This window comes from Balaenoptera physalus (assembly GCF_965194825.1).
Source record: "Balaenoptera physalus genome assembly, chromosome: 11".
NCBI classification, from domain to species: domain Eukaryota; kingdom Metazoa; phylum Chordata; class Mammalia; order Artiodactyla; family Balaenopteridae; genus Balaenoptera; species Balaenoptera physalus.
The window spans coordinates 58,922,789-58,942,947 of NC_138896.1; the positions used below are offsets into that span (position 1 = coordinate 58,922,789).

The window sequence follows — 20,159 nt, forward strand, 5'->3', positions numbered from 1 at the left end:
TGTTTTTTTTCAAAAAAAAAGAGAAGAAAAAGACCAGAATATATGAACAAGTAAGTTATAGCCAGAGACTATGACCTGCCTGACTAGCTTGATTTAAAACAACAGCTTCTAAATGTACAAGTTATGTCTCTTAAATTTTTTTTTAAGGAAAAATGATTTTTTGACCTACTGTATAGCCAGAGAACTATACTCAATATTTTATAATAACCTATTAGGGAAAAGAATCTGAAAAACAATACATATCTATATATCTATATCTATCTATATCTGAATCACTTTGCTGTACATCTGAAACTACCACAACACTGTAAATCAACTATACTTCAATAAAATAAAAAAAGAAAAGAAAAAAATAAAACTTTGAAAGATTCATATTTATGTATGAAAAATATTCCATTTCTATGATTCTATAATACATTTGTAAATTAAATTAAAATTCTGAATTAAATTTTAAAAGAACAAGTAATTTGTGAGCATCTAAAACAAGTATAGAAGGGTAATTTATAATCATCATAATGCAGTTCCTCATTTATATAACATTGATTATTTCATAACACCTGGATACTCAATTTTTTAAAATCAGTTCTTAATAGAAAAGTAAATTCAACATTTCTCTCCTCTTCTTAATAAATAAAAGAAAAATGATTTTTTAAATTAAATAGGCAATTCTTATATATTAGAAAATTTGGGAGACAACAAACAAAAATAGAAAATAACAGTTGTCCATAGGCACACCCCTCCAAAAATCAAGCACCAGAAACATTTTAGGATTAGATTCTACAAACAGATGTTAAATTGCTCTTACCATTCCAATAGGCAAAATTGGTGCCACCTATAAACATGTACCTACAAGGAAACAAGAGAACAGACGGTACTTCACCATGAGCCCACAGCTACAGAGAACAGTCTCCCCTCCAAAAAATAACACTCACATGTTCACACTGGCCCCTCGGGAAAGAATATCGTGAAGGGAGGAAGCCACCACTTCAGTCTTGACTGTTGAGTGAGGTTGGCCCCAGTGGTCTAACCAGCCAGTGTAGAATTCAGAATTGACCTGAAAAGAGAAAGGGATACGGAGCTTAGGATAGACTTAAGACCTCTACATGCTGAACTTCTCAGTAACTACTGCCCTAGGTTCTCTACCGAGGAACAGGTGGGGAGAGGAGCTGACATTCACTGCTTTACCTGGAGCTGGGGGACCAATGAGGACATCCCATATAGCATTGCCTAAACTCAGGTCTCAGGTGCGGACAATACAGGTGTCCCTGAAAAGTTGTACCTGCATCAAAATCTTGTTAACCAATCCCCAGTTTGAATATGGTAGGAAAGTTTGTTGGGCAAAAGAATCAGATGACAAAATGTTTATAAAATAATTAGCTCCAAATTCACCCTTTGTGTGAATCCAGATTTTCAGATCTCAGGTTGACTTAAAGTGAGGTAGACTTGTCCAAATATTCTGCCAAGCAGGCCCCAAACACTTCATGTTTCTGTTGGGCATGACCCTGCCAAGCCCTTGATCTATGGAAGGAAAGAGAAATCTGGATGTGTTCTGGGGCCTTCTTGTCTCAGGCTCCAGGAAATAGCTCCACCCAGAGTCTGGGAACTCGGGTTCTGCATGGCTCACGAAGCAGAGACCAGGTTCAGAAAAGGCTGCTTTGTACAAAGCTGGGTACGCAGGCGGGGCAGCCTGACTTGCTGCGGGGAAGGCACAGGATATTCCCCCTTACACGGGGCCAAGTGACAAGGACAACTGCCACAACTGCAAGGAGAAGGGAAGCACAGAGAGGGCTGCATCATTGATGGGCTGAGCACACCTGCCAGGACCTGGCCACCATCTCCACCTCCCAGGCGCCTACACAGCATGTCACAGAGCCCCGCGGCTCCCAGAGTGGTCAGCAACCCTACATCCCCACGTCACCTGGTTGCTTGTCAGAAATGCAGAATCTCAATCCCCTCCCAGACCCAACAGATCAACGTTTGCGTTTTAGCAAGAGTCCCACGTGATTTGTAAGCACACTAAAGGTGGAGAAGCTCTGTCACAAAGACCTTTCAAGAAACACAGACCTGAACTCAGATCCTGGCCCTGCCACTCACCAGCTGTATGACCCTGGGCAAGTGACATGGTCTCTGAGCTTCATTGAAAATGGAGACAATGATACTACTTATGAGAGCTGGCACGAGGACCAAATACGATGAGGTACGCAAGAGCTCAGAGCCTGATGGAGGCGGGATGTTCACTTTGGTCCCCATTCTGCCCCCCTCCAGTGCAGGGCCTCAGTGTCAAGCAGCAGCACTGCTTCTGCTGTTTCCCATGTGTCCAGAAGGGGGTCTCTACACTCCCATCAGCTGCTGACCTCAGACCCAGAGAAACCAAGGATCCATTCCCACCCTCCACAGCACTTAATCGCTCTCTCCCAGCAGCGGTAATGAAGTTAGTACAAGCAAACAGTCTCCCCACGCCTCACGCCTGATTCTTACCAAGGGTCCTTTGGGTTCACTCTTCCTCTGGATTAGGAAAGCAGCTGTGATGTTGACACCTGAAAAATGAGAGGGAGAAGAACGGTCAGCCATGGGAATGACAAGAAGTTAAATAAAAAGATTCCTTCGTAGGACTTGCGCCCGAGGCCCCCGCCCTTCCCCACACCCCCAGGGGCTTGCACACCTCCAAGCTAGCTTTAGGTGGGGACTCAGACCACCCATTTGACGGACCGTGGGGACCACAGAATGATGCTTCCTCTGTGAACAGTGCCCGGGCCCCTCCTGACTGCTTTCCTTTGGGAGATCACGGCACAGGCTTTGTGCTTCCTCTGTGTCCCCAGCACCTGGACACACGGCTGGTGTCTCTCTCTCTCTGTCTCTCTGTCTCTGTCTCTCTGTCTCTGTCTCTGTCTCTCTCTGTCTCTCTCTGTCTCTCTCTCTCTCTCTCTCTCTCTCTCTCTCTCTCTCTCTCTCTCTCTCTCTCTCTCTCTCTCTCTCTCTCTCTCTCTCTCCCCACTCGGACATCTGGTTGACCTAGCTGCTCCCTACAGGATAGCCCTGCTTTGAACATACTTCCTGGTAAGCTCCACAGCGCCATACACACCATAGTGGCACAAATATCTGCCACTTAATTAACAAATCAAAGGGACACATGTGCTCTAATTACGTTTATCCCTGAATCATGGAGTATACTCTGAATTTTAATTTGTACATCAACAGTCATTCCAGACCACTCGCGAACTCAATTTTTTCTTCTGAAATATTCCATTAGGATGCCTGTATCTCATCTTGCTTCCCACGTCTCTGTTCTCCCCTCCGTCTCTAAAGAGAGAAAGCGTTTCTCCCCAGAGAGGTAATGGGCTGCTTTACATCAGTGAACACGCACAGTGCTTCCCAGCCAGAGCAGAGGACACCCTGACCCCATACTGCACAGTCCAGTTCCCGCAGTGGGTGTCCCAGTGTGAAAGGGACACCAGCCAAGTCTCCAAAAACCCCTTGCTCTTGGACAAGCCTTGGGCTTCTCTGTAAGGCCAGCTTTCAGGAGAAAACGTGCTGATCAAGAAAGAATGGAATCTCATTTATTTTATGGCTGTAAATTTCTCACTGTTAAGCATTCGGTAGCTTCCAGATCTTTAAATGTTGCTCTCAGGCGCCTCTCCTGGGATCTGACCCCAGGCACTGCCCCTCTTGCACACAAATGAATGAAGCTACCACAGCCCCACCTGCCCCAGGTACACTGGTCTTGAATGGCTGTCCTTGAACCCACAGCAGAAGCATTATTTGTATGTGCTGTCACCCTACATACAAATAATGCTTACAACTAACTCATAATAATCTTCAATTTGTTCCTCCCAACAGAAAAATACTGTGCTTTTTCGTCACTGTGTTGGGAAGTGTGCCAAAGCGGACGAAACCAGCATGCCACTTCCTGTGCAGCTCTTTGTAGATGAGTTATTTCATCGCCAAATGCTCTGAGCAACGTACCATGTTTCTAGAAACACTCAATTCACTCAGAGCCAGTTATTTCCTTGTTGGTAGTGTAGAAGGATCTTTTTAAAAATGCAACTTCAGTTTTCTGTACATCCTTCTCAAGAGAAGGCAACACTGGATGTACGTCTCATCCCTCAGATGGGAGAACAGCGGGATCCTTATGCTACTTGAAGAGCTGGTCTTTTTGGGCGGGGCAGTAACTTTTCATTTTGAAATAATTTCAAACTTACAGAAAAGCTGTGAGAATAGTACAAAGAACTCATATTTCCTTCACCCAGGTTCCCCAATTGTTAACATTTTACCACATTTATCAGGTTTTCCCTCTCTATATGAATATACATATTTTTTTCTGAGCCATTTGAGAATAATTTGCAGACAGAATAGCCTCTTACTCCTAGATATTTCAGTGTGTATCCCCTAAGGGCAAGGGCATTCTTTAAACAAACAGAATACAATGATAAAAAACAGGAAATTAACATGGATAGAATACTATTATCTAATCTAAAGGCTTTATTCAAAGATTTCAATTGTCTCAATAATGTCCTTCATAACAACAACAACCAAAAAAAGAAAAAAAAAACACGGAAAAAAAAAGGCCAGGATCACACACTGCATTTAGCTGCCATGCCTTTTATGAAAGCTGCTCTCAACCTACATGAAGATTTCTTAATGTCATTACAGCCCGAAGCATCCCAGCCCTCCTTTCATGTGTGGAACCTCAGCAGCTTACACAGCACTAATGCATCAGGCAAGACGATTTTTTGTAGCATCTGCCAAACCACCTCCGGCCCATCACAGTTCCCAGCGTTATGAGTTGATGTAGAAAGAAAACGGAAGTGCCAGGTAAGTTCCCGGAACCCCAGGGCTGGAAATGGAGCTTTTGACCTAAGGCCCAACTCAGCTGACATAAAGTGATCTCTGCAATGGAGGGGTGCATTATCAGGTATTCTATTTTACCAGTTACCAGATACAGGAAAATTTGGGAAATCTCACTCGATATGCCCTTGCCACTTGAACAACAGCTGCCTAGAACGACCGATGGAGTAAAAAGCCCAAACCTGCCTGCTCAGCTGGGTTTCTGTGACTGTAGACACCAACCTGCTCCAAAGTCCACGGTGGCATAGAGCCCCTGCAATGCCCCGCACTGCAGGAGCCTCTCATGCACCCCGTCCGTGGTGAACAGAAGCACGTCCTCACCCAGGTGGTACTGGAAACGCTTCTGCAGGAAACGCAGGTAGTTGTAATCACAGGTATAGTAGCTGCCATATTCATTTTCAACCTGCAAATTTAAAAAGAAGAGGAGGGGAAAGAAATCAGGAGACTCCAACGTCCGAAGGCAAGCTTTTGTTTAGAGAAACTACCTGCACATCTCTGAGATGACAAGGCTTAGTAATCCCCCCAAATATCTCCTACACTCAGTCCTCAAAACTCATTTTCCAAAAAGCAACTCAGCATAAAAACCTACCTTCTAATACCTCCCAGAAATAAGGAAAACAACCAATGTGTTAGTTTTCAGATTGTAGTGATATTCTCCCCTATAATAGGTAACCGATACTTTAAACATTACATAAATAATAACTTTCCATGGCAGAAATATTAAAAAATGAAGAAAAATGGAAAAATCATCTGTTAATTCAGTGGGTAGAGGCCAAGGGATGTTGCTAGAGATCCTGCATTGTCAGCTTCCACAACAAAGAATTATTGGGTACAATGACAATAGTGCTGAGGGTGGTAACCCCTGCTCTGAAGTGTCCATTCTCAATGAGGTGGAGAGCATCCCCAAGGAGGTGGGAGCTGATTTTTACAGGATTAAAAAAAAAACAACCTTATTTTTCATATAAAGTACAGATATATGTACAATTATACAGTATATCTCAGGTATTAAAATTTCATGGGGGGCAATTAGAAAAATATGTCTAGAGAGGATCTTTAATAGGCAACAATGAAAAAAAGGTTAAGCAACATTGCTCTAAAGCAATAAAAATGAATGACCTTCATTTATTTCCAATACACCGGATACACCAAAAAATCCAATACACCAAAGAATCTTAGAGGTATAGAGGTTGGTGAAAGAAGCATGACACTGAAAAATACAGACGATTCAATTTCCCGAATAGAAAATTCAAATCAGTCAAAACCAAACTATCAAGTCTTGGTGTGCACATAATTGGTAAAAGTGTAAAGAAAAGCAAGAAGCTGACGGCTACGAAAGTCAGAACAGTGAGAAGAAGTGGGATGTGATTAAGAAGGACACCTGGGAAGCTTCCAGGGTCCTGGCCACGTACCATTTTCCATCTTGGGTGGTCATTCTGTGGCTGTTCTCATCATAATGCTTCATTATTGCACATTAATGTGTGTGTGGTATACTTCACAATTTTACAAAAATTTAAAAATTTCCCACACATAACAATTTCTACCTGCACACAACGCAAACAAATTTTTGTGATCCTAGGGATACGTGGCCTTCGAACATGAGCATAAGAAACTGTGAGCCCCCAGAAAAGAGGTGCCCAGTCTGAGACTGGCTGGAAGAGATGGCTAAGGAAGCTTCCCCGGAGCGGTTGCCCGAGGCAGCTCTGGACAGAAAGGCACTCGCTGGTCAAGTAAGCGGGAGAGGTAGAGAGTGTTCCTGCAAGGAGTATGCTGTTGGCAAAATTGCTAGTAGCTCCATGAAGCCTATGGACAGAGTCGGGGAGTGGGACGGGAGTAGGGAGTGATATAGAAGAACTAGACACCATCATCATCATCTGCAAAGTACCTCCTCCCAAATGGTTTAATGCACGATGGTTTTCTCAGCGAGAATCCCTCTGACTATACTTTCATGTTATGGGTTCAAGAAGCAAAACAGGGCTTCCCTGGTGGCGCAGTGGTTAAGAATCCGCCCACCAATGCAGGGGACACGGGTTCAAGCCCTGGTCCGGGAAGATCCCACGTGTCGCGGAGCAGCTAAGCCCATGTGCCACAACCACTGAGCCTGTGCTCTAGAACCCGCGAGCCACAACTACTGAAGCCTGTGCACCTAGAGCCTATGCTCTGCAACGAAGAGTAGCCCCTGCTCGCCGCAACTAGAGAAAGCCCATGTGCAGCAACGAAGACCCAACGCAGCCAAAAATAAAATAAATTAAATTAATTAATTAATTAAAAAAAAAAAAAAGAAGCAAAACAAGGACTTCTTTGGAGGTCCAGTGATTAAGACTCTGCGCTTCCAGTGCAGGGGACGCGGGTTCCATCCCTGGTCGGGGAACTAGGATCCCATGTGCCGCGAGGTGCAGCCAGAAAAAAAATAATAATAAATTAAATTAAAAAAAAAAAGAAGCAGCAAAACAGGTAATTGTAGGCCAGTATCAAGGGCTTCACAGGTCATGAAGCCATCCTGCAATAGGTGTTTGCCACTCACACAGAAAAGGAAACTCCCCTTGGATGACTGATCCTGATACTCTGATTAGTGCCTCAGAAGTCCCTTTGGAAATAATTGAAATAAATCTTAAGAAAAGCTTTGCAAATACTGGCAAGGTACTGTCCCCCTCATTTTCTTTTTTCTCCTCTTTAATTAAGAGATACTTAAATGGCTGTGTCTTCCTTCATCATCTGGCTGCCAAGAAGTTCAGAGCTAAATTTAAGGGTCGGCTTTAGCAACTAAGAGGGCCCAGAGCCTCTGTACCTCTCGTTCTTTTCTGGCCACGCCCCAAGCCAATGTCATTGATTTTCACTTACTCTTTCAAATCTTATTTATCCATTATCATCATTGTATTAAGATAAAATACAGGACTGTATTTTAAACAGGATTGTAATAAATGCATATACCTAATTTGGTTAGGTTTTTAGAGAAAGAGAAAAGCTCAACATTCGCAAGACAGTTTAGTGCTGCGGTCACAGGCACAGACATCAGAGGCCCAAGAGTCCCTGTGCAAACCTCAGCTCTGCCTCTTCTTATCCAGGTGGCTCCACCAGTAAAATGTCTCTTTGTCTGTACGAGGTGAGTGTACCTACCTCACTGGGTTGTATGAGGATTCACTGAGCCAATACACGAATAGGGCTTTTGCACAATACCTGGCACCTGGTAAGTGCTCAGAAAGCTGGCAATAAAGCGTATAGTCAAGTTCTCTATCATTGCCAACGAGAGGAAAGAAGAGGTGTGTGTGGAGGCGGGGGAGGTGAGAGAAGAAACACACAGAAAAGGGCTTTGAGACTCATAGACGAAGTTGCAGTTAGCCTCAGAGGAACGCTGATTTTTCCAGAGTAGGAGTTTGCCAACTTTTTCTATAAAGGGCCAGAGAGTAAATATTTGGAGCTTTTTGGCCATATGTCTCTGTCTCAACTACTGAACTCTGCTATTGCGGTTCACAAGCAGCCCCAGACAATATATAAATGGTCAGGCGTGGCCATGTGCCAGTGGCCTTTATTTACAAACACAGGCAGAGGGCCAGGTTTGCAGGTTGCAGGTCTTTGTTCTAGAATAATTATCTCACCCTGTAAGCTCCTTAATAAAGCAACAAAACACTGCAGACGTTTTCAGTTGTTACTCTTCCAAAACAGCAGGTAGAAACAGGGCTAATCCCTCATGAATTGTATGAAGCAAATTTGTGGGTGGAAGGCCCCCACTCCTAATTATCAAGGGGCAAAAGGATTAGGTGGGATTTGAGCAGGTGGAGATGTGAGGCGGGTAAGGGAGAGGAGGAAGCTGAGTCCTCCGGCAGGATCCATGGTCAAGTTCAAGTCATCTGAGGTTGCCAGGGATGGACATAGGAGGAAATGCCCCCCAAGAGAGTCAACTTTGCTCTCCCCTGCACAGTTCATATTTGTTGACATTGTGGTGCATTTCAATAACCAAAAGGTACAGAAAAGCTGTCAGCAAAAATTGAAAGTGATTTTGGCAGAAGCAGAGACTAAAAAGCAAGGGAAATTGAGGAAAACCTGAGATCAAGAGAAAGGAAGAAGACCCAGCTATGCATATACATCCAGTTTCAGCCTTGAAATCTTCATACAGGAAAATGGGCTCCTGTAAGCTTACCTGGTACAGACTCAGGACAGGTGAGGGGCAGTGAGTGCTATCAGTACACCTCTCTGCGAGTAGCAGCCTGGCCTCTCTCCAACACGCAGGGCACCCTGGCCAGCCCAGCCCTCTCATATCTGAAGGGCATGGAAATGGCCAGGCTCCCTCCTCACAATGACCGTCCCTTGCAAACACTCCACAGTGCCGTTCACAAGAAGGAAATCTGGCCCACGCTCCCCTAGGGAGCGCCGCCACGCACCCCCTTGCTGGTCTGGGATGCAGCCAGTTTTACATAACGTATTCTTTGCAATAAGAGCATCCTTGGTAAATGACCAACAGACACGGTTTTGTTTTACCTAAGTATTTTTGCAAACATCAAAAATCATCGCAGGTCAAGTGTACCGATTTTTCACTTGGAAAATTCTTGCCACGTGATATACCTCACAATCTACCAGTCACTGCAAAGTGAAAAACACATGGAAGAAGGAAAGTGAGGGCAGGAAGTGGGAGAGAAAACACAGTGGCCCCAGTTCACTGCATCCTCTTTCCACACCCATGGAAACTGACGGCCTAGGCAGTGCAGACACCAAAGTGGGTCAGTCCATGCTGCATCCCTGTGGCCAGAAGGCAATGTGGCACTGGAGAGGAGCCAGGCTGCAACATCTGCCAGCTGCGTGACCTTGGCCAAGTCACTTAACCTCTTTGAAGATGGTGGTTGGAATAACTGAATAGCATTTGTAGGGCATCCAGCAGAGAGTCTCACACAGCAAGCATTCAAAAATGGTAATGCCTCCCCAAAATGCAATTTAAGTCAAAGCACCATCTGTGGCATTGCCTCTTAAAGAAATAGACATATGAAGATAAACAGCAAGGACCTACTGTATAGCACAGGGAACTATATTCAATATCTTGTAATAACTTATAGTGGAAAAGAATCTGGAAAAGAATACATACACGCATATATGTATATGACTGAGTCACTTTGCTGTACACCTGAAACTAACACAACATGGCAAATCAATTATACTTCAATTTTAAAAATTAAAAAGAAAAAAAAAAAAAAAGAAATAGACATATGAGGCTCATGTCGGCTTCGTTCCCATATATAATGTGGATGGATGGAAACCTCCCCTGACCCGGCCAGGCTCCTCTCTGCGGTTACCTGCACTGTTATAATCGGCCCTCCATTCTGATAGAGGAGGGGCCTCATCTTGGGCAGAAGGACTCCCAACCACTTGTCCACAGCTGCAAGGTAATCTGGAAGACAACCAGGTTTAACACCATCACACGCCTTTTTCTACAAAGAGACACAACGCAGCCTATTACCCTGGGGCTGGCAGCAGAGATTGAACAGACTGGATTCAACAACCACCTTCTGAAATGGGGGGGGCGCTACGTGCACTAAAAGTCTGCTAAAAGTTGTCCTGCCCAGAGTTGTCTCCTCAGCAGAGCTCTGAGAGGACAAGGGCCAGTTATGTCTGGTATCTGCCCCTGCCATTAGGACAAAAAGCCTGCAGCGTAGGAGGCATCCACCAATGTTTGTTGAATGACTGAGTGATGTGTCCTCTCTGTCACAGTTGAGTTTTCTTAAAATTAAGTTCTAATCAATTATACATTTACATTGTCAAATGGGGATAACAGAGTACATAGGTCATAAAGTTGCTGTAAGGATTAATTGAGATAAAACGTGGAAAAACACTAATATACTAAGAGCGTAAAATGTGAGGGTAGTACACTAAGAAGGAAATGCATGTAGAACATAATATACTAGCCTTTTACACAGCAAATTTAATCAGTGTTAGCTGCTCTTATGACCAGCTTCATCACCAAGAGAAACTGAAGCCTTCAGAAGACAGAAATGCAGCTAAGAACTCTACTCAATTCTCTGTAATGACCTATATGGGAAAAGAATCTAAAAAAGAGTTGAGATATGTATATGTATAGCTGATTCACTTTGCTGTACAGCAGAAAGTAACACAACATTGTAAATCAACTATACTCCAATAAAAATTAAAAAAAAAAAAATAGCAGCTAAATGGGACCTGCAGATTGATCAGGGTTTACAGCTAGACAAGAAAAAATACCTATCATTTACAGATAACTCTGTAAAAGTAGACAAAGGAACTGAAGACACCGCAGCCACTGAGAAATCCAGTGACACCACCGCAGAAACTACATCTGCCATTCTGATTAGCTGGGAGTCATCACCAGCCATGATGTATTCTAAGAACAGAGGCAGAGAAAGCATTAAAATCAGCCAGTCAACCGCAAACAGGGCCCAGTGCCAATTCAAAGAGTTACCAGGGTATCAGCGAGATCTGGTCAAGTTGTTCGAATAATCCTTCTTTCCTAAAACATTCAGTATCTGGAGGAGGGTGACGAACACTCACACTTCCGCTGAACTTTCAGAAGCATTCGCCCAGGAGTACCCCAGCCTTCGAAATACCTGACTCTTTTGAGATAAATTATCTAAGCTTTCTTAAATTCTCTTATGACATCTGTAACAACTTACCTGGATCACAAGAACGGAGAACAATAGACTCTTTCTCTAGTAGCCAAGCAGGTAATCCTCCCTAGGAGAGGAAAAAAAAAAAAAAAAAAAGGAAGAAGAGGCCATGATAAGGTCTTAGGAGAGGTAGAAATTACTATTAGCAGTGAGGGGAAAGAAGAAAAGTGTCACGGAGAAGGGGTATTTGAGCTGGGCTTTCTGGGTTGTAACTTTCAGGGCAATTAGAAATTGTAAACATAATAAAAATAAGATCACTCTGCATGAATGCAATGTTTTGAGAATCAAAGCCTTTTCTACAGATTATTCCACTTAACCTCACAACTACTCTGTGAGGCAGACAGAGGCCACACCATGAACTTCTTTTTACAGATGAGGAAACTGACTTCTGTACGTGACCACCAAGAGGAGGACCCATGCCTTCTGACCCCTCCCTGCTCCTCTCTGCCTGGGCACTGCCCAAGGTAAAAGACAACTGGGTTTGCTCAGTCACAGGCCCGTGTTACCTGGAATTGTTCACTTTCCCCCAGATCCTTGCCTGCCCACACACCAGGCAGGCAGGGCAGGTCTAGCCGCACTCACCATGTCCCACTCCGCACAGATGTAAGGTCCAGGCCTCAGGATGACCAGCAGTCCCAGCTCATGTGCCAGCTGAATAAAATGCTCCACATCATGGTCCCCAGTGAACTCGTACTGTCCTGGCTGGGGCTCGTGGAAGTTCCAGGCCACGTACCTGCCAAGACACACACAGCCCCTTCCTGGAAATAGCTCAAAAATCCAGGTGTCCTACATGAATTTCTGAACAGTCTGCAGAACTATAAACCCGCAGGACACACAGACATCTTCCTAAGGCAGACTTGCAGAAAAGAAGCCTTCTTTTGAGTTTCCACAGCAGCTACCAAGAGAATCAAACTTGTGGGGAACACTTTTAAGTGTATGACCCTCAAAGAACGCCCATTCCTATTTAATGCTTGACTTAAAAAAAAATACAGAGTTCATGGACACAAATTACTACTATGGAAAAATTACTTATGCCTATGTAAGGGCTTAGGAAAAATGAAAATATCTGTGCTGAAGTAATAAGAGGCATACTTATTTTTTGAAAAATATTTTTCAATAAAAATGGGAAAACCTCCAAGCCCTGTGTCCTCCTAACAAAAGATTTTGTCAGGAATAGCCCGAAGGAGGTAAAATGACAAAAACTCCGGGACTTCCCTGGTGGCGCAGTGGTTAAGAATCCGCCTGCCAATGCAGGGGACACGTGTTCAAGCCCTGGTCCGGGAAGATCCCAGATGCCGCAGAGCAACTAGGCCTGTGCGCCACAACTACTGAGCCTGTGCTCTAGAGTCCGCGTGCCACAATTACTGAGCCCGCGTGCCACAACTACTGAAGCCCGCGTGCCTAGAGCCCATGCTCCGCAACAAGAGAAGCCACCGCAATGAGAAGGAGCCCGTGCACCACAATGAAGAGTAGCCCCCGCTCGCCACAACTAGAGAAAGCCCGCGTGCACCAATGAAGACCCAATGCAACCAAAAATAAATAAATAAATAAATTTATAAAAAATAAAATAAAATTCTGACCAGCTCGTCGGGCTGCCTGCAGCATGGGACACAAACTTATTTATTTATTTATTTATTTTTTAAATTTTATTTTTTTTAATTAAATTTTTAGCTGCATTGGGTCTCTTTTTTTTTTAATAAATTAATTGTTTATCTTTTAAAAAAATTAATTAATTAATTAATTAATTTTTGGTTGTGTTGGGTCTTCGTTTCTGTGCGAGGGCTTTCTCTAGTTGCGGCAAGCGGGGGCCACTCTTCATTGCGGTGCACAGGCCTTTCACTGCCGCGGCCTCTCTTGTTGCAGGGCACAGGCTCCAGACACGCAGGCTCAGTAGTTGTGGCTCACGGGCCTAGTTGCTCCGCGGCATGTGGGATCTTCCCAGACCAGGGCTCAAACCTGTGTCCCCTGCATTGGCAGGCAGATTCTCAACCACTGCGCCACCAGGGAAGCCCCTGCGTTGGGTCTTCATTGCTGCGCGCGGGCTTTCTCTAGTTGCGGCGAGCGGGGGTTACTCTTCATTGTGGTGTGTGGGCTTCTCCTTGAGGTGGCTTCTCTTGTTGCGGAGCACGGGCTCTAGGCGCGCAGGCTTCACTAGTTGTGGCTCGTGGGCTCTGGAGCGCAGGCTCAGTAGTTGTGGCGCACGGGCTTAGTTGCTCCGCGTCATGTGGGATCTTCCCGGACCAGGGCTCGAACCTATATCCCCTGCATTGGCAGGTGGATTCTTAACCACTGAGCCACCAGGGAAGCCCTGGGACACAACTTTAAATATGAAGTCACCCACTGCCATCACAAAGGTGTCTTTGATGACCCCTGGCTTGTGTTTTTTTTCCACAATCCCATGGTTTCAGGGTTCCCTGGAACAGTCTTGGTTCCCCAGAACTTAGTGTTGAAACTACAGACATGTCCCAGTGGCCCTAGAACCAGAATAACAAGTGGGATTCTTCCTAACTATCTGTCCCAGGAATCTGCTGCTGGGTTTTCTCACCCTTTATCTTTGAAGAGTTATCAGCAATCCACATAGGCGATGCAAAAACCAAAGTGGCCAGCCACCCCAACTTCCTTCTCAATTAGTCACTTTACAACAGCAGAAGAGATACGGAGAGATAGTTTTGGGGGTAAAATTCTGTAACCTTGGGCCACAGAATCACCCCAGCAGAACCACAAAGACAAAATAGGTTTCAGGAATCTACCCAGCGAGGCATATCCCTCTAGGAGCTGAGAGGAGCTGTGGTTGCCTACCAACACCCTTATCTTCAAATCTCAGCGGGACCTCTGTCCAAAAACATGTGCCTGGGCAAATTTCAGTTTCGCCAGCTGCAGACAAGAAGGGTGACCTTGGAGAAATGGCATCATCCATGTAATGTGCCCTGCACACAGTAAACGCTCAACCATTGTTACTTCCCTTTGCCCTTTCAAGCTGATATCCATTTTATGATTTCTGGTGACAAAGTTCAAGGTTGGAAGAAGTAGTTAATTGTCTAAAGAAGGGACACTCAAGCCCATGACTAGCCTCTCCCGGGACCCCAGACCATGCTATTCCCCGTTCTGAGCAATGAAACAGCTGCACCGAGAGATGCAGCTGGACCCTCCCTCCAGGTGTGGGTGTCCAGGCCCAGGTGAGAGCCCAGTGCCCTCCTACTTACGTCTGGATGGTATTCAGCCCAGCCATCTTCATCTTCAGCAGCCGGTCCTTCCAGTAGAAACGGGGCACACGGAAATAGTGAATGCTTCCCGAGATGTAGCGGAAGGGCTGGCCATCCTTGAGGAAGCAGTTGTGGCCGTAATCGATCTCGAAAGTCCTCTGGGAGGCGTTCTACAGAGCAAGGACGGAACCACATGAGAACTTCCGCCTTCCGCATTTCAGAAGCAGACACTTCAACAGTGGCAACTGACTCCCTACCCTTTTAGTTTGTGTACGTTCTTGATCCTGGGCTATAAAGCAAACCACTGTTAAGTCAGGGCAAGGAGGAGCCACGTGCAGGATTCCAGAGGCCGGCACCAATGTGACAATCAGTGGGTGAGCTGCAGAAGTTACATGCCCAAAGAGAAAACCCTGCTGCAGGGGACTCTTCGCAAGGCGTGGCAAAGCTCAGTGTGCTGGGGCTGGAACACACACATACACACCCTGCCCCCCATGGCTGTGACCTGCCGGAGCTCTGGGTGTCCCTCAACAGGAATGTCGTTGTGCTGAAAGCAACAGATCAGAAGTCCGAAGCCCTGAAGCCGTATCCTAGGTGCTGCTCTGGGTCCCACAGTGACTGAGCATCCCTCTCTAACCCTGCATCTCTTCATCCATAAATATGCAGGATGCCAGACTAAATGAACTCTAAGGCAATATGTGCGACCCAATTTGTAGGTCATGAACTCAATTTGGTGATGATTGGCACTTTTCTTAATGAAAGAGAATAGAAATATCAGTGTATTGCATAGTAAAGACAAGTGTTTTTTTAAAAATTTATTTTATTGAAGTATAGTTGATTTACAATGTTGTCTTAATTTCTGCTGTACAGCAAAGTGATTCAGTTATACACATATATACATTCTTTTTCATATTCTTTTCCATTATGGTTTATCACAGGATATTGAATAGAGTTCCCTGTGTTACACAGTAGGACCTTGTTGTTTATCCATTCTATATATAATAGTTTGCATCTGCTAATCTCAGACTCCCAATCCATCCCTCTCCCAACCTCCCTCCCCCTTGGCAACCACAGGTCTGTTCTCTATGAAAACAAGTGCCATTTCATGAAATTTTGTTATATATACATATATAGAGTTGCATACAGATGTATGTCTCTGTGGGGTTGAGATGTAAGATGTATATCTAGAAGTCAAATCAAAGTTCGAGAAACACAGTTTGGGGATCACTTCAGGAGCTGAAATGCTAGGATTTGAAAGGGAAGACCTCTGGGACTTCCCTGGTGGTCCAGTGGTTAAGACTCTGTGCTTCCAGTGCAGGGGCTTGGGTTGGATCCCTGGTCGGGGAACTAAAATCCCACATGCCGTGCAGCGTGGCCAAAAAAAAATTTTCAATTAAAAAAAAAAAAAGAAAAAGAAAAGAAAGGGGAGACCTGAAAGGGGAGGCCGACTGTGAGGTAGAATAGAACACTGCCCCCTGGTGGATATAAAAAGGCAGCACTAGATCTCAGGTTCCAACAGGACAAGGGCTACAAGAGACCATTTAATTAGTGTCCTCCATTGTTGGTAAGATTCCTTGTGCATCTTTAGGCTTTTTTTTTTTTTTTTTAATCTTTTTTTCATAGCAGCATCACAGTCCATGAGAGCTTTGGGGGTTGCCCATGAAGCCATATCTGGAAACATCCATGAGAGCAAGGGTCCTAAATCACACTTGGCCTGAAATCCAAATATAAAGTATTGTGACTGTGGGAATTCCCTGGCGGTCCAGTGGTTAGGACTCCAAGCTTCCACTGCAGGGGGCCTGGGTTCAGTCTCTGGTCGGGGAACTAAAGATCTTGCATGCTGCCAGGAGACTGCTTAGGGGCAACTGGAAACCTTTACTGTATGTGAGTTAATAAAGCTAACCAAAAATAAACAAATAATTTAAGAATCATTTTTCAAAAGGCCAGAGTGTCAATTTAATATTTCCAAACAACGCTTTAATTGCTACTCAAAAGCAAGAAACTCACATGATTTCTTATACCAGGTGCTCCAATGGATGACTTGAAAAACATCGCACAGCATGTATATGGTTAAATGTCAAATAAGGGTTTCCCACAAGTTCTTTGAGTTCAAAGGTGGCCCATATGTTGGGAAAATTGTTTGTACAGGTAGAAAGGGAGTGAGCAACTTCGGGCAGAACTGGGAAAAGGAAAGGGCTGTTTGGAGTTCGCTTGTCTAAGGGAAGGGATGTGGAGAAGCAGGAGATGAGGTTGGAGAGAAACGATCTGGGCAGATGGTGGAATATGGCCTTTGTCCCACAGAGCAGAGCACCCCTGCATTCAAACAATCTCAAAATCCAGCCCAAACATCAACCTAACAAGCACTTGCAAATATTACAAACACCTACTATGTGCTGGGTAATAACAGAGGGGAACCACACAGATGCAGCCACAGACCACATGAAGCTTCTGTCTAGCGAGGAAGAAACCCAAGGGTTGACATAGTGAGGCCTACATAGTAAAATGAGGATAAAACCACCAGGTTGTACACCTTCAACGTACACAGCATTATTCATCAATTATATCTGAGTAAAGCTGGGGGGATGGGGGGACAGGATTAGAGCAGAAAGCTGCAGTAATAAATGGCATGTAACCCAGGCCTGGGGGACAAGTTTCCCGGGGGAAGGAACACCCCAAACTGTGGTTCTCAACCTTGGCCACACATCAGAATCACCTGCGCAGGCTTTTTTTTTTCTTTTTTAATTTATTTATGGCTGTGTTGGGTCTTCGTTGTGGCTCACGGACTTAGTTGCTCCGCGGCATGTGGGATCTTCCCGGACCAGGGCTTGAACCCGTGTCCCCTGCATTGGCAGGCAGATTCTCAACCACTGCGCCACCAGGGAAGCCCCTGCGCAAGCTTTTAAAAATAGCAAAGTCAAGCCTCATTGCCCAGACATTCAGATGTTAATTGATCTTGGGTGGAGCCCAGGCATTGGTATTTCTTAAAACTGCCCAGAGGGTGTAATGTACAGCCAGAGTTAAGAATAATCAGTCTAAGCTGAGCCCCAGGATGAGGAAGAGTTAGCCAAGGGGATGGGCGACACAGGCAGAGGAAACTGTGAGCCCTGGTAGAGGGGGCACAGGATGCAGGGAAGGAGCAATGGAACCTCAACATAGATAAAGCATGGTGGCAGCTGAAACAGGGGAGACAGGCAGGGGCCAGACTGAATGAGCCCTGAAGTCCATGTTCAAGGGCCTGGACTTTATGCCAAGAGCTATAGAGAGCAACTTAAACAGAAGAATGATAGGATCAGACATGTTTTCAAATATTTGGCACTGTGGTCTTTTCCTGAAATGGCAATAAAGGAAGCAGAGTCATGGACGATGGTGGGTGGCAGCAAGGTGGGCAGCAGGCAGGAGATGGAACCCACAGGACCAGGGGGCGGGGGGTTGGGGGAGGGGTTGGTTAGATGCAGGATGAACACGGGGACTAACCTGAAGAGGCTCCCATTGGCCTCAGGTAGAAAAATTTGAGCATTTTTTTTTTTTTAAAGAGAGAGAAACCTAAGAGACATATGACCTGGGGGCGGGGGTGGGGGAAGGCTGCAAAGCTATTAACACCTGAGTTCATAATGATACACAGAGGGGGAAAAAAGAATTAATCGGTCACCTTTGGAGATTGCCCGTACTCTAAAAGGTTCTTTCCCTTTCACATGAAAACTATTTTGGGGTAACCAAAAAGCTGACAATGGAAAACTCTTCACAGAATTCCAGCTAATAAATGCAGATGGAATAACAGAATCTGAAAAACACCCTTTTCTGAACACTTAGTGAAATAATGGATTTAAGCTATAATCATCAATGGATGCTAAAACCATCAGCAAGGTTGATGGAATTTTATAAAGAAGGGATCAGGCAGATTCTCCGTGATCCCTGCTCAGCGTCAACCTCATAAAAATGGAGCAAGCAGACGTCACTCCCATGTTTTGATTCAGGAGGAAGAACACAGCCTCTCCTCGAAGCAGTGCTCATTGTGGAACTTAAATCTCTGCTGAACCCAAATCTAACTACAACACAAGGAAGCAATAAGCCAAGCCTGAAATGGGGGACATTCTAGAAGTCCAGTGATGGAGTTTCTCTGAAAAGCTGATGGTATTAAAACAAAATAGAGGGCTTCCCTGGTGGCGCAGCGGTTGAGAATCTGCCTGCCAATGCAGGGGACACGGGTTCGAGCCCTGGTCTGGGAAGATCCCACTGGTCTGGGAAGATCCCACATGCCGCGGGGCAGCTGGGCCCATGAGCCACAATTACTGAGCCTGCGCGTCTGGAGCCTGTGCTCTGCAACAAGAGAGGCCGCGATAGTGAGAGGCCTGCGCACCGCGATGAAGAGTGGCCCCCGCTTGCCACAACTAGAGAAAGCCCTTGCACAGAAACGAAGACCCAACACAGCCAAAAATAAATAATAAATAAATAAAAATAAAATGACTAAAAACAAAAAAAATTTAAAAAAAAAAAAAAAAAAAAAAAAAACCAAAATAGAGTATTGTTAGAAAATAACAATGCTTGGGAAGGAATATGAGGGAACTTTCTGGGGGCAAGGGTAATGTTCTAGGGCTGAATCAGGGTTTTGGATTACCAGATATATGCATTTGCCAAAACTCATCAAACGGTGCACTTAAGATTTGTGCATTTCATTGTATGTAAAGTTAACCTTAAGAGGGAAAAAAAGGCATATAAACAAATATTGACCTCTAATTAATGATTTATATGCTGATGTATTTGAGGGGAAGTACACTGATGTCTGCAACTTACTCTGAAACGCATCCCAAAAATAAGATGGATTGATGGATGGAGGGATGGATTAATAGTAGTTAAGTGTTAATGGTAGAATTTGAAAGGTGAGTATAAAATGTTTTCAACTCTCAATTTTTATGTGTGAAAATTTTTCCTAGTAAAATGTTGACACAAATTAAAAAGTCAGGGGCAGGGAGAATTGGAGAAAGGTGGTCAAAAGGCACAAACTTCCAGGGACTTCACTGACGGTCTAGTGGTTAAGACTCTGCGCTCCCACTGCAGGGGGTGCAGGTTCAATCCCTGGTGGGGGCACTAAGATACCACATGCTGCGTGGCACGGCCAAAAAAAAAAAAAAAGAGGCACAAACTTCCGGTTATCAGATAAATAAATACCATGGATGTAATGTACAACATGACGACTATAGCTAACACTGCTGTAGGATATACAGGAAAGCTGTTAAGAGAGTAGATCCTAAGAGTTCTCATCATAAGGAGAAAAAAATTTTTTCCTTTCTTCTTTCTTTCTTTCCTTTTTATTTTATCTGTATGAGAAGATGGGTGTTAGCTGAACCTACTGTGGTAATCATTTCACAAAATGTAAATAAATCACGCTGTTTGCCTTAAATTTATCCAGTGATGTATGCCAATTATTTCTCAATGAAATTGGAAAAAGATTAAACTTAAAAAGTGGACTGATGGGGCTTCCCTGGTGGCGCAG

The 20,159-nt window shown here is 44.6% G+C and overlaps 1 protein-coding gene across 7 annotated transcripts in view; it reads right to left on the reverse strand.

The window, feature by feature from the left end:
- GLB1 (galactosidase beta 1) overlaps positions 1-20,159 on the reverse strand; it is a 93,618-nt gene that overhangs the window by 55,390 nt on the left and 18,069 nt on the right. For 6 of the 7 annotated variants that reach the window (XR_014250498.1, XR_014250499.1, XR_014250500.1 and 3 more), the window contains exons 2-9: positions 14,672-14,841; positions 12,051-12,201; positions 11,475-11,535; positions 10,125-10,219; positions 5,068-5,248; positions 2,479-2,537; positions 933-1,054; positions 806-846 (exon numbers count right to left, since the gene is read on the reverse strand). Coding sequence is in view for 3 of the 7 variants with exons in the window: in XM_082411856.1 (XP_082267982.1) it covers positions 806-846; positions 933-1,054; positions 2,479-2,537; positions 5,068-5,248; positions 10,125-10,219; positions 11,475-11,535; positions 12,051-12,201; positions 14,672-14,841 (880 nt within the window). In the remaining 4 variants the exon portion in view is untranslated. The remainder of the gene's footprint in view (positions 1-805; positions 847-932; positions 1,055-2,478; positions 2,538-5,067; positions 5,249-10,124; positions 10,220-11,474; positions 11,536-12,050; positions 12,202-14,671; positions 14,842-20,159) is intronic. The other variant, XM_082411858.1, reaches the window with a different exon arrangement.